At 51.0% G+C, this 13758-nt stretch overlaps 2 protein-coding genes across 3 annotated transcripts in view; both read left to right on the top strand.

Annotated features, from left to right (window-relative positions):
* LOC111638488 overlaps positions 1-1903 on the top strand; it is a 74582-nt gene extending 72679 nt beyond the window's left edge. The window contains exons 7-8 of the mRNA XM_023384219.1: positions 1155-1418; positions 1484-1903. Of these exons, the coding sequence (XP_023239987.1) occupies positions 1155-1418; positions 1484-1657 (438 nt within the window). The 3' untranslated portion in view covers positions 1658-1903. The remainder of the gene's footprint in view (positions 1-1154; positions 1419-1483) is intronic.
* Positions 1904-2665: 762 nt separating this feature from the next.
* Positions 2666-11401, top strand: LOC111638480 (patatin-like phospholipase domain-containing protein 3). 2 transcript variants are annotated; one of them, XM_023384202.1, is made up of 9 exons: positions 2668-4178; positions 4258-4490; positions 9757-9822; positions 9883-10032; positions 10100-10217; positions 10278-10406; positions 10472-10601; positions 10661-10774; positions 10832-11401. In XM_023384202.1, the coding sequence occupies exons 1-9, from the start codon at positions 3971-3973 to the stop codon at positions 11211-11213; spliced, it is 1530 nt and encodes a 509-aa protein (XP_023239970.1). In that variant the 5' UTR covers positions 2668-3970; the 3' UTR covers positions 11214-11401. The 2 variants fall into 2 exon arrangements, with proteins under 2 accessions (XP_023239971.1, XP_023239970.1); XM_023384203.1 differs by lacking the exons at positions 9757-9822; positions 9883-10032; positions 10100-10217 and having other exon boundaries at positions 2666-4490.
* The last annotated feature ends 2357 nt before the right edge of the window (positions 11402-13758 follow it).

Genomic DNA, 13758 nt, shown 5'->3' with positions numbered 1-13758 from the left:
GACATGGACACTTGTGTCTTGTATATACTTTAAAAAGCGTTGCATTGCACTTTGAAAAGCGTGCACAATGTAGATGCATATTACAGTACCTTCATAGTATTCAAAAGCAATGATGACAAATAAGCAATTTATTATAATTTTTTAAATTGATATGAAAAAGATAAGAAAAAAGTAATGAAATATTTATTTTATATATGCATCAAAATAGTATAAAAAACTTAACAAAAATTGTTTATCAATAAAATGATAATATAAAATGATGATATATTTGATGATAAAACTATATTTAAAAAACAATAGCCAGACTATTGTTTTACGTGTAGGTATTTCGACAAAATTCAATGGACTTAAATTTTGATTTTCAACACGTAGAAACACTTTTGCCTTGCGCGTAATATTCGTTTTCGCAAAAAACTCATCTGGCCCATTAGTCCCCCCCTTATTCGGATTCTAGATCCGCCGCCGGTCCAGGGTGTCGCCATTTGTTATTTTTCGATTAGGTGTGCCACTCGATGAAACAGGTTGAAAAACTCCGCAGTAATCGAACGAAACCGTACAGAAAAACCAAAGGAAAAGAGAAGGACGAGTCGGGCCGTCGACGCGCAAATCCGAAAATGAGGGGAGGAAAGAATACGCGGGACGGCCGATTTCTACCGGATTAAACGTGGCCGGGCTGGGTAAAATGGGCAAATCCTCTTTGCCAATTAAACGAGAAAGGCCGGAGCGGTAAGAAAGTTGGGCGCGCGAAAGGCGAGGAAATATTTCTACCGGGCGCGGGGGTGGAAAATAAGAAGCGACGGGCAATTATAAAACGCAGTTAGCGGCCCGACTCGGGCGGTGGGGCGGAAAAGCTCGACGGAGGCATTTTCTTATCCGAATTGCGAAACATTAAATTTCGTCGACCGGGGCGTAAACCTTCGATAAGGAAAACGGCCATTCGGCAATAATTTCGCCCGCGTCGGATCCCGGAACCCGACCCGTCGTTTACCGTTCTTTCCACCCTCCCCGACGAAAATTACCCGAGTTTTACCTATTAAATTGCGCCCGCCGATAGAACCTTTATCTAACCGTACCGGAAGGTGCGTTTATTTTTTAAAATGGCCGCCATCCGGCGCCGTTGTTTGCCGTTAACGGAAACGTTTTCCTTTTAACAGGAAGAAGAGTTAAAGCGGTGCGCCGGCCGGGAAGATCGCCTGACGGAGCTTCTCAACCGCCGTCCCGACGTCGACGCTCACCTGATGCAAGCGGTCCGGATACTGATGATGGTCTCGGCCCTAAAATTTCGCCGCGCTTTCCTCCGGCGCCGAACGGTTCCGGTCTTCGCCGCCCTCCTGTTGGCCCCGGACGACTCCCCCCGTCCGGGGGAATTCCTGCGCCGTCGTCCGAATCGGGCGGGAAAGGGAGCCGGAATCGACGAGGTAAGTACGCCGCCTAGACCGGCGCCCGTTTCTCCGCCGCGCACCCACCTTCCGTTTCTTTTCAGGCGGAGATGTGTCTGCTGGGCCACAGTCTGTCCGTCGTCCTCAGAGTGATTCGTCCCCACCGTCGCGGCCGAGAAGACTTCGTCACCCGTTATCCCCAGGAGGAGTTCCCTTCCGGACCGGAAGTCACCCTGATAGAGGAAAATCCACGGGGCTACCACGTGCCGGTGGGCTGAGCGGCCCCGGCTCCGGCCCGGACTCTACCCCAGAGAGAGGAAAATGGCGGAGGAAAGAAGACCCTTTCCCAGCCCGGTTTCCGGCCGCCGACGTATATTTAGAGGTGCACCCGTTAGAAATGGACGGAGCGGAGGCGGAAAAGACATCCCGGTTATTATTGTTGGGCGGTGTTTGGCCCCGAGACGAGAGAGTACGCGGGTGTCGTGTCAAAGAATACGAAAATAGTAAAAATAACATTTTTCGATTTTGTCCGGAGTCGTTTCTTCCCACGTCTGGCGCCTTACGTCTGGACGCGTCGGGAGGCGCAATTTACGCGCCGACGCCCCAGTCTCGGCCTTTTTCTCCATTATCGGCCGATGCCGAACTTATTTCGCTAATCCCTCTGCCGGGAAATTGCCGGAAGGGTTAAACGGGCCAAAGACCGAGCCGAGACTTCGGGTATCGGCGCGGGTTCTCCTCCCGTCCCGCGGCCCTTCCGGTTAATTATTACTCGGGTGTATTTTTTCCGCGGGCCGAACGGTGACGGGGCTTACGTTGCCGTTACGAGGCTACCGCGGAGGCTTTACGGGCGGAAGGGTCTCCTCCCGGATTTCGTCGGTTTCCGGGTGTGGGCCCGGCGCGGCCCCAAAAACGAAAATAAACGCCCGTGGCGTTTTACGTACCGAGCCGTCACGCCCGACGATTCGGGACCAGATTGGGAAAGTAAAAGCGGCAGAAGTACAATACCGCGCCGGTCGCGCGCTTACGCCCGTCACCGGGCCGCGGTTTTCTCGATAATCGAATGCGTAACCGAACTCGCACCCTTTCACCTTGGAAAAACTCGGCGACAAACGAAATAAAAATCGTCTTCCGTTCCCTGCCGGACCGCGGCCACCGGTAAAGTCCGTGGCCCCGCCGCTTCGGAGGGCGGTCCGTTACTCGCCCCCGCCCGGTAAGCGAACGGGTGGAGAATCCAGTTCGCTTACCGGATTCTCTTGGCTCCTCCTCTCCGGCGGAGAAGTCCGGAATCCCGCCTCCCGGACACTCTTCCGGAAAGGGGTCGAGGCTCGGGCCGCCCCGCCCGTCGGCCTAGGATGGTAAAATCGGAACGCCTTCCCATCTGGAATGTGCCGCGCTGCGGCCGGAGGTCGTCCGTTGGCCTCGGGTCCCGAGAGGAAAAGTTGCCGACCCGACGGAGGAAGATTCGTCGACCGAGCATTTATTCCAGCGAAGGATGAGCGCTTTCGCCATCTCGGTTCACGGTGGATAAACAAACCGCTCCGCGGAACGGTCGCCGGCCCGAGTGCCCGACTCCGCCGGAACGCTTATAAATTAGGTTTCGGCGGTAGCCGTTAACGATTAGGGCGGGGACGGTTTAACCCCCCTCACCCGTCCCGCGCCGGATCCGCCACTTTGGAAACGGGAAAAAGACGTACTGCGCCGCTTTCGTAAATAGTTTTGCGGCCGCCGTTACTTTACCGCGCGGTAAAAGTAGGTTAGGGGACCCCTAATTCCGGGGCCTTCCTCCACCGCGCTTTTACCCCTCCGCCGTGGCTACCTCCCGGGTACGTCCCGGATTAACGAAGGGGACGTTTCTTCTCACCCCGCTAGTAGGTTGGGGCACCCCGGAAACTGACGGTCCTTCGTTCGGATGTCGACTCTTCTCGGACCGTTTCCTTCCCTTTTATCTGTTTTATCGGCGCGGGTCTTTAACCCCTCCAGTCGTCGACCCGAGTCGGTAAGTTTCCCGGCCCGAAAGAGGGAGGAAAGCCTTTTCGAAAAGCCCGACAAAACCTTTTTTTTTTTTCTCCCCGCTCGCAGTCTTCCCCCTCCGATTCGCACCCGCTCTATAAAATCTCTCCTCCATTCTCCCACCTTCCCACTTTCGTTTCCCTTCTAACGCGGCGCCCGGATCCGCCCAAACTCCTTCCGAACGAGGGGACCGGAAAAGGGAGAAGGCGGCGGGCTCCCCGCCGGAGGAGCGGAGCGGTCGGGAAGGTCTTCCCGCTTTTTCGCTTATCGGCTCGGGGCCTTATCTCCTTCCGGGAAAGGACGGCGCCCGCCGCCCCCTCCGTGCTCCGGACGGAAGGGGACCGGAAAGCGGGATCCCGATGGGCCCGCGGACGGGGAAGAGGAAGGAGGCGGGGGTCGGCCTCCGGGAGTCGAGTGGAACCGGCGCGGCGGTCGACGACCCGCCGCCGACGAAAGCGAAAGCGGGGGAGCGACCCTTATCTGGGTCGGTGACGTCACCGCGCGTGACGAGAAGCGATATCGTCGGCGCTATTTAGGTCGACGATCGATTCTCCGGCGCTCAGTCGCTTCCCGACCCGAGAATGTCGCGCGTCGTTCGGAGGGCCGGGGATCGTCCGGATCCCTCGCGCGCCCACCCCTGTTTCGCCGGATGCGGATACCTGGGAATGTACCAATTGGGGGCGGCCGCCTGCTTCCGACTCAACGCCCCCTACCTCTTCGGCCGGAAGGCGGCCGGGGCCTCGGTGGGGGCCCTGGTGGCCGCCGCCAACCTGTGCCGAGTTCCCCTGGGTAAGCGCCCTCCGCCAGACGGAGGGAGAGGGGAGGATTCCGCTCCCTTCCTCGGTCATCCAGTAGCCTTTCCTTGCAGACGACTGCGCCCGAGGACTGGTGCGTGCGGCCGTCCGGGCCCGGAGAACTCCCCTGGGACCCATCAGCCCCGGATTCAAGATCCTGGACATCATCCGTCGGGGGATGGACGAGGTGCTGCCGCTCGACGCCCACCTGCTGTGCGACGGACGACTCTTCGTCTCGGTCACCCGAGTGTCGGACGGACGCAACGTTCTTCTGTCTCGCTTCCACACCCGAGACGAATTGCTTCAGGTAAGGACCGCGTCCAGTTCCGATGGGTCGGGCCGCATTTCCCCCGCCGCGGCGTCCGAAGTTAAACGTTTCGTCGGCCGGAGAAGGGGGAGAGAGAGGCCCTTCTTTGTATGTTGCCGTTAAATAGAGTCGAGCGGAGTTTATACCGGGTAATTTAAGGTAGTTTTGTCCGCATTTTCGGCATGGGAAGAAAGAGCACAGGGGAGGGACGGTAAGTCCGTCTCCGTCGTTCCTCGGCATTTACTTTTTCGTCCCGTCCAAGCGCGGGCGTTTTATTTATAAAGGGAACTTTTTTCCGCTCCCGTCGACGGGGCGCGGAAACCTGCCGCGACGTAGAAAAGCGGTCGTTACGTAATCCGTCCAGGCGCGTATTTCCGTGGCCGTTTTCCGTCGTAATCGACCCGTAAAAAACTCCGGTTCCGTCGACGAGAAAGATGGACGCCGGTCCCCGTCCAACCGAAGATTTTTACTTTCCCGCCTCTGTTACGTATAACAGAGACGTATAAGTGTGGCTGCGGGTCGAAAAATCAACCCCGGAGAATTTTACGTTTTTGGGCCGGGGGAACCCGGAACGTTGGGGAATTGCAACCAATTTGGGGGTTTTTTTCTTTTCGTTCGGATTTTTGTTGGGCCGGGGGTTGGGGCGCGATTATCTTCACCCGATTCCGAGCCTAATTGTCGAAAATCGGTTGGGAGGTCGACGTCCGCGCCGTTAAATTTCGGTGGTGGGGAGTAGACGAGGTATCCGGAGGGGGCGCTTAACGAAGGTTCTACCGTTATTAGCGTTTACTTTTTTATATAACTCTTCTCTACCCCGGAAGTTAAGGGTTTCGCCATTAACAATTTGCTAACGGATGGCGTCGCACGGTTTGCTCATTAATAGTACGATTAATAAGGTAAAACTTACTTTTGAAACGGAAGTTACGCCACCGGTTGCCCAGTTTTTTCGTTTAAAAAGTATAATACGATTTTCGGTCTGTCTTAAGTAAAATAACTTTACGTTTTCTTTGGCGTCGGCGAAAGGGTGGTACGGAAACTTACCAGCGACGGGGGTGGCGAGTTGCCCCACCACGAAATTTGGTGCCGGCCGAACTGGCGGTAAAGGAAAAGGTAAATAGGCGTCTTTACGTACCGCGTGGAGACGATGGCGGACGGTCGACGGCGTTTAGCTTTCCGCGTGGAAGAATTTACGGCTTTGGTCGACGACGTTTCGTTAACGGAATTAATCCTAAGCTGTGGAATGGGGAGGGAAACCCGGTTGGGAAGGTCTACCCCGGCCTATAGCGTAATATTCTCTTGGCGGCCTCGGAGATATAAACGCCACGGTTGTTATCGAAGTTACGGATATTTGGCCGTCCTCTTTCTTTCCAACCATTTCGTAATCTCGGGGTTTACGTCGAATTTCTACCGACGTCACTAACGCTACTGGCTCGGCAAATTAATCTCCGACGATTACCTTCTCCGCCGCCAGTAACGGTCGGATGTGTTCTCCCTTCCGTTACTTTCTTTTTTCTACTCCGTCTATCGACGTTGGTATTTCGGAAGAAGTAAAATTAGCCCTTTTTTATCTCCGAAAGTTTCCTGATTATATTCCTATCGGAGGAGTGATATTTTGTGGTAAAGGGGAAATGGGGTTACACCGGCCGGCGAATGGCGGGTGCGACGCTCGGCCGATGGACGATTTGGCCGCAGTTTACTATTACGGATCCTTTTATTCCCTCGTTTTGTATCGTACGTTCGAACCATCGAAGATCGAAAACGGAAGGGAGTCGCCGGCCTTACGGGAGACAATTATCGTATCTGCCCCGGAAAATATGGGATTTCGGTTCAAATTATTGTACGGCCGCTATACTTACGCCGTCCGTCGGTAGAAATATTAACTACGGAACCTCTTACGATTTTTACGCCCCACCCCTTCTTACCGGAAAAGAGCTTTATACCCCGTTTTGCCACGACCTTTTCGTCACTCCTCGTCTCCCTTATACCGCGCCAAACAAATCCGTAAACGGGCGCGATGGAAATTTTCGTACAATAAAACGTATAAACGTCTGGAAGCCCGATACTTAATAACCCGAACGTTGCCCTATCGAACCTTACCGCCGCTATTAACGATTAAATTCGGTGTAATTTGGGACTAGAAGCCGTAGGCGCGGATAATACGGTTCCGGCCCCGGTTTCCCTGGTAGGGCGGTCCGGTAAGCGAAATTGCCAAAGTGCACGTTTAATTGTACTTTCGAGCGGTTGCGGATCGGGCTTTCCGTCGCCGTGCGAAAATGTCTGACAGACCAGGCTTTCTGGCAAAATGGACAAACGAGACGTTTGATTGGAGTAAATGGGAAAGAAACTCGTCCCGCTCGTTTAAGTATTTATTTTATTAACTAAGGCCGGAGCAGTTTGACTTTTAACAAATAACGTGGCGCTTTGATTTCCTATCGGTTAAAGATACGGTTTTTCTCTTAAAAGATCATTTTCTCCCCTTTCATTTCTATTGTTTTCCGCCACCGGTTTATTAAATTTGGCGTCGTAGAATAACACCGAAATTTAAGAGCGATTTTCTAACCGTCTTCCATCCGCCGGAGTTAAGCGCCCTCTCTCGTTAAATTTAACAATTATAATTAAATAATTTACAATATTAGTTTGGTTACGATTCATTAAATTAACTGGAATTACTGGGAATTTAAATATCGAAAGTAGCGGTAAAATAGCCCGATTGGACGCGCCATCGTTCGGCGTATATTCGTACAATTTTAGCTTATTGCCTAACGCCTTCCTTTCTTTATATGTCGTCCTTCGCCGGCCTAAACCGTTTTTTAAATTTTTAGGTCGGCCCCGGGTAAAAAGCCGTTTAGACGGAACCTACTCGTATAAAACGTAACGCATTTTAGCGGTTTCGAAAAGTACGAAAATATGCGCGTTATAATCCGTAATATGCGGTATTAGCCGATTAACTAAACTTCCGGGAACGTAACCGCCCTCTAACGGAGAAAAAAGATATAAAAATAAAAAACCGAGAAAAACTAGCGTCCGTTTCGCTTAATATCTCGGAATAGGGTAAAGGTTAAGAAAGGAAATTTCGGGGGTGGAGATAGACCGCCCCTCTATCTGGACGGGGACGGGACTTTTAACCAAGATTTTATTCGTTACGAACATTTACGTTTATTTATTTTTTATAAAACGCGTCCCCAATCTGGAAAATTGAGTTTTTTGTCATATTATAGTAATATAAATGCAAAAGTTTTTATAACGAAATCCGATAACGGACGGCACCCAACACGATTTTATTTTTTCTTACGTCGGTAATTTGTTCCGGGACGGGCCACTTAAATCGAATTTACTCGTCGCTAGGCTAAACCGCAAATAACCGCTCCCGGCTCTGTATTTTATTTATATACGCATTTTTAATAATCTATTCTAAGCTTACAAACAAATAAATTTTAGATTTTAATATAGTTGGGAAAAAAAGTAATGTAAATTTACCAAATGGCGTACGTACTTGTAAATGTACGCGTTTACGGTACTGTACATCGCGGACTCTTTCTTCGCCGTAAGACGTTATATAATGTTATTAAAATTATGTCGCCACGGTAGAAAACAAACTAATTTATGTTAAATTTACCGATATCGAGTGGCGCCGACGCCGCCGCCAAACGGTACGTGTTGGAACTACCGTGGAAAAAGCTTTTAAAGAGCGCTAAATAAGACGACGGATGTTTTGGCGTTTCGTTGTCCGGCATTTCCGACGATTATTCTAACGTTTACCGCAAATGTACGTATTTGAATACGATTCGATGCGCTTTTAACGCTTTTCTAGCCATATTATCGCTTCGATGTTTGCGGCGGACGGACTTAAACTCTATTTTTATTTTTCCATATATTTCTTTCGACCAACGACGTATCCCGAGGTACACCCGTAAAAGTTTTCTTAACAAAAACTCGTAAGAGCCGGGAAAGTCGCGCCACGGGATTTTTTTCAATAATTAACCTTTACGTATAAATACTGTATATCGCGCGGACGGTGGCTTCGGTGGAAGGCCCTTTTTAATAAAAATATCTGATAATAGTAAATAGTTTTATTCTATAACTTGCGTTAACTATTGTTATTTTACCATTTTAAGTTTATCCGTTTACCGAAATTTATAATTCCCAAGATGATTTTAACGCCCTGTATTATTAATTTTACGTCGTTCGAACGTAGCCGAGTGGCGCGTCCGACGTTAAGTTTTATCCACCTAACCCGAGCGTGGACAACGTATAACGAATTTACGCGGCCCGCGAGTAATCTTCCGATATTAGCTACTCGAGTCCGAATAGCTGGATGAAAAATTCCCACCACTAAAAAACAAAAGCTCCGCGCGTTTAGAGTTAACCCTCCGTTACAAATCTCTTAAGTACGGCGTAGAATGTTGATAAAGCGCGATAATGTGAAAAATGTATCCGTAAACTCTATGTACAATTTAGACTGTACGGGATGACACCGCCACCAGATCTCGCGCCGCCTGGAAATCTTCCCGGTGCGGCCTGTGGTTCGGCCCGTGAAGAAAAGTTTTCTTTCCATTTCGGCCCGGGGGCAAAAACTGTCGGCCACCCCCGATCTAACCCGTCTTTCCGATTCGTTTCGTCAAACGCGATAAACGAGAATTAAGCCGGGGCGAACTACCTTCGTTTTCGTTTTTCGGAGTCGGCTCTCCTCCTTACTTCCGACTTAGGTCGCTTCCGCTCAAAATACCCTTAACCCGACGTTCGGCCGGTGTCGGAATTAATTCCGGCGGATTTCCGCCACGGTAAAATCTCGGGTTTGGCCGGTGGCCCAGCGGTACAGGTGGCGCCCTACCGTCTGGTGGACCCGAGATCGAAAAATCCCGGGAATTTTTCCGGTGTTGGTCCGTCCGTATACGTCGGACCTCGTCCCTGGCCGCCGGCAGCCCGTTGTGGGCCCGGCCCCATCCGTAACGGGTCGACTAAAAGAGGCCCTCTTAATGACCGCGGGACGGAAAGAGTTTTAAAAAAATCTCGGGTTTTATCGCTAAGTAATACGAAAGTTCCGCGGCATTGGGCTAAATTAGAATCTTATGGATCTCCTTTCCCTTCCTCCTCCTTTCTTTTGCCTTTCCGTGGCAAATTGTCGTTCCATTTACCAAAATCGAACGCTTTTGGCCGAACTCGCCTTCGGAACCACTCGGCCGATGGCTCGGTAAATCTTTAATGTGGAAAATGACGCGAGGACTTTAATTGCCACGGTTGGATAAACGGAATGATGTGTCTGCAGGCGCTGGTGTGCAGCTGCTTCATCCCCCTGTACTGCGGATTTGCCTATCCCCGGTTTCGAGGAGAGGTAAGTAAGACGGCCGCCGGAGACTCCGCCTCCGAGCCGCCGCTGACTCCCTAATCGTAGGCCTACGCCGACGGTGGACTCAGCGACAATCAACCCCTGTTGGACGAACACACCCTGACCGTGGCCCCCTTCTACGGAGAGAGCGACGTCTGTCCCACGGACTCTTCTTGCAGCTTGATACAGATCTACCTGGGCGGCACCAGCCTGGCGGTGAGTCTCTTTCTCTTCCTCTTCTACCGCCCTCTCCGCCTCTTCTCTCATCTCTTTCTCTCCTCAGATCACTCCCGCCAACCTGCACCGTTTCGGAGGCATTCTCTTCCCCGGGGACGCTCGCACCCTGGGCCGATTGTGCCAGCAGGGCTTCGACGACGCCTTCCGTTTCCTGCGCGACAACGGTAAGGATCGGGCCGCGGCCCGCGTTCTTCCTCCCTTTCCTCATTCCGCTTCTTTTTCAGATTTCCCCACGGCCTGGGGGGGCCCGGAAAGACCCAAGCGCCCGTCTTCCTCCTTCCCTCCCGACTGTTCCTATCCAGCGCCCACTCCGCGCCCGAGAGGTTCGGACATGCCGGAAACGGTTCGAAAAGGTAATTCCGCTTCCGCCGGAACAAGTCCGGCGGGACGGAAGGTAACGGGCGTCTCTCTTTCGCAGTTATCGAAGAAGAATCGTCGGAGACCGGCCTCCCGATCTTTTCCCCCTCCTTCCTCTGGCGCGGGCCCGGAAAGATGTTGAGGCTGCTGCGCTCGGCCTCTGTGCGACTGACCTGCCGCCTCTTGGACGGGTGAGTATTTCGCTCTTCCGGACTCCTCCGCCACCTTTCACCTTTCGCCCCTCTTTCAGGTCCCGTAAATTGTGCCTGGCCGCGGGGTGTCGTCTGATCGACGGGGCGGAGAAGCTGCTGCTGCTGCTGACTCGGGCGTTGGAAAAGTTGGAGCCCGACGCCGGTGGCTACGGGTAAGTTGCGTCGCTTCCTTCTTTTGGTCTTTCGCCGCTGACCTTCGACCTTTCCAGGCTCTACTGCCGCTGGGCCGTCCAAGAGTTCCATCCGGGACTTTGCCAGTCCAAAGCGGAGGGCGGAAATCCCCTTCCCGCGGAGAAACGCCCGGTGGGACGACTGCGCCTGCTGATGGATTCCGACCCGCTACCCGCCCCCACCGCCGACCGAGAGGAGTTGGATCGGGCGGCCCGGGCCCTGGCCGATCGGGCCCTGAGGGCCGCCCGGACGGCTCTGGACGGACTGGAGGGGGGCGGCCGCCCGACGGAACTGGAGGAGGTGCTGAAAATGACGGAGGAGAAAGAGGCGCTGATGTCCTTCTACTACCTGGACGAGAAGCGGAGGGTCAACCGAACTTCCATCTTCTCGATGGAAGACGAGAAGGGCGCGCTTTCGTAGAGGGAAAGAAGCTTCTTCCCCGGTGGAGCGGAAGCGAAAGTCGACGAATTCCGGTCCGGATCCCGGGAGACGACGAAAGTGGAATCTCCCGAGAGAGGGGGGCCTTCGGCGCCGGTCGAAATCCCGGTCCGAGAAGGTGTGGTCGTGTAATGACATTATTTAAGATAAATTTTATATTTTCCCACGTCTTTTTCGCTTACTTTTTGCAGGGGGTGGCTACCGAAGGGCGGCGCGCCGCCCACCCCGAAACCGCGCGTCCGAAGAGTCGGGTAAGACGGAACGCACTTTTCCTGCCAAGGGGTCGACCGGGACGAAGGGAAATTCGGTGCCGACAAACGGATAAGCAAACGAGTTTATCCGTGTGTCGGCAATTGTATTTTTCAAACGCTTGGCTTTTTACCCTTTTCCGGGACTCGGACATTACCGAAATGGGAGTTTTACGCGTAAATATCGTGTTTTTTACGTTTTAATCGAGATACATTGGCGCAACGTAGCGCCCTATCGGAAATATTTCGCCAATTTTACCTAAATACGAAAGTATAGTGTTTCGGACGAATAACCTAGTCGCGGCATAAAATATCGATGCCGGCTACGAGGAGAATACGTGCATAGGCGATCTTTCTTATTTCGGTGGTACAATTAAATTGTCTCCGGGAGTAATTAGCACGGCCGACCCAAATGGACGCAAAATACGCACAGAATATCGGACTTTCTTTCCCACGGTCGTCGCCGCGCGTCGGACCAGACCTGACGTAAAGGTGCGGATATTCTATCAATTCTTCGAGCTCAGTTTTTCCGAAATACTAAAATACTTGTATAAGGCATCCTGGCCGTTCCCCACTGTATCGGTCTTCCCTCACGAATTGTCTTTTTTTCTGCCGATGCCGTGGTTAAAACTTAATACAGTATAATAATTTGTCGCGTCGTTTCTCCTCCCATAGTGTCAAACCACCTTTCCCGGGGAAAAATACCAACGGAACGTCGTTGGTATTTGAATACAACATTTTTAAAACATTGTACAATAAATATTTGGAATGTCGCTAGCCGGACCTTCCGAGTTACGAATAAACGAAAATATAAAAGATAATAAAAATACCACAAGAAATCTTATCGGAGTACCGGCCTCGTCTCTGCTAAGAGTCGTTCAGCCCGGTCCCTCCGGGGCCGGGTTCGAGTTCCAGGTTTATTTTCGGGGGAAAATTATAAAACCGGATGGGCGGAAACGTTACCGATCCGTAGACCGCTACAATTACCTATTACGGTGTCTTCTATTCTTTGTAAATTTTAAGCAGTAAGCGATTCCGCGGACCGCGGATGTCTAGTAATAAATAAATTTGTGGCCTGGTCTGTTAGGAAAACTTTGGGTAAAGTTTACTTTTAATACGGGACGCGTTTTTTCCTAATTTTGCTCTGTCCAGAGACCTGGCTAGTAGACGCGACCTCAACAGATTTACATTCAATATTTCAATAACCATAGTAATTGTTGGGTCTATACAACACCTAGCGCTGAAGAGAATTGCCGAGAACCAAACAAAATATCTTCAATTTGATCGTTGAAATATTTTTCTGGAACGTTTACAATCGTTTTATAATCGAATCAATACGCGATAACAAATTCGAATTTAAAACGGTTCGAACGTTTTTAAAATCGAAATAGATAAAAATATTTATAACAATGTCTGAAATGTTATTAATTTAATACACCTAAGTACTCGATGAAGACTAAATCCTTTCCCTCACCCCCCGCGGGGGAATTTCTAAAAATCCCTTTTCAGGGTACATTCTCGTGGCATACCCTACTACAACGCAGATAAAAACAAAAAATCGCATCTAAAATAGCGCGGTAAAAGCCTTAATGCTCTCCCTCTCTCCCCCACTTGGGAATTTCGAAAAACCCTTTCTTAGTGCGCGTTTTCGTGACGAACCCTAACTGTGTACCAAATTTCTGCTCTTTAGGTCCAGCGGTTTGCTCCGGGCGATGATAAATCAGTGAGTCATTCAGTCAGTCAAGACAAGCAATTTTATATATATATAGATCACACCATTTCATAAATAAATATATTTCAACTCATTTTAATGTTATTAAAAATGAATTTTAAACCTCGATTTAAAAATTCTTAATCTAACAAAAGAGCCTAGGGCTTATGGAAGTCCAAAGGGGCCCCAATGGATTTGAATAAGCCCTAGGTCCCGAAAACCCTAGATTCGCCCGCTTGCGAGTAATGGCGCGTTTCCACCGGTACCAGAAACGTTCTTGGAGATTCCCTCTGGATATCCCCGAAGATCCACCGACTTTCGACGATTCTCTTCTTCTCGAACTTCCACCGTCCGAATTTCGACAACCCGGCCTTCTCCTCCGAGTTTCTCCGTCGCGGAGGACAAATGGCGGACGAATTCTTCTCCGCGGAAATAGTACCGATCGGCGATGGTCTTACGGGAAAGGCCGAGGTCGTTTCGGAGGCTTCCGTATTAATAAGGTAAGAATAAATCGCTACGGAGTAACGAGATGGAGGCTCCAACGTTGGAAAAAAGTTTCCGCCCGTAT

Source organism: Centruroides sculpturatus, unplaced genomic scaffold (assembly GCF_000671375.1).
Source record: "Centruroides sculpturatus isolate CEXI.00-Female unplaced genomic scaffold, Cexi_2.0 scaffold1110, whole genome shotgun sequence".
NCBI classification, from domain to species: domain Eukaryota; kingdom Metazoa; phylum Arthropoda; class Arachnida; order Scorpiones; family Buthidae; genus Centruroides; species Centruroides sculpturatus.
The sequence above is the reverse complement of the archived record's forward strand: the minus strand, read 5'-3'. Positions and strand labels throughout refer to the sequence as shown.

Excerpts from the sequence above, each read along its gene's own strand:
- LOC111638480 (XM_023384202.1), top strand. The coding sequence starts at position 3,971 with ATGTCGCGCGTCGTTCGGAGGGCCGGGGATCGTCCGGATCCCTCGCGC. Across the intron at positions 4,179-4,257 it reads CCTGTGCCGAGTTCCCCTGG|ACGACTGCGCCCGAGGACTG; the intron begins GTAAGCGCCCTC and ends CTTTCCTTGCAG. Across the intron at positions 10,775-10,831 it reads CCCGACGCCGGTGGCTACGG|GCTCTACTGCCGCTGGGCCG; the intron begins GTAAGTTGCGTC and ends CGACCTTTCCAG.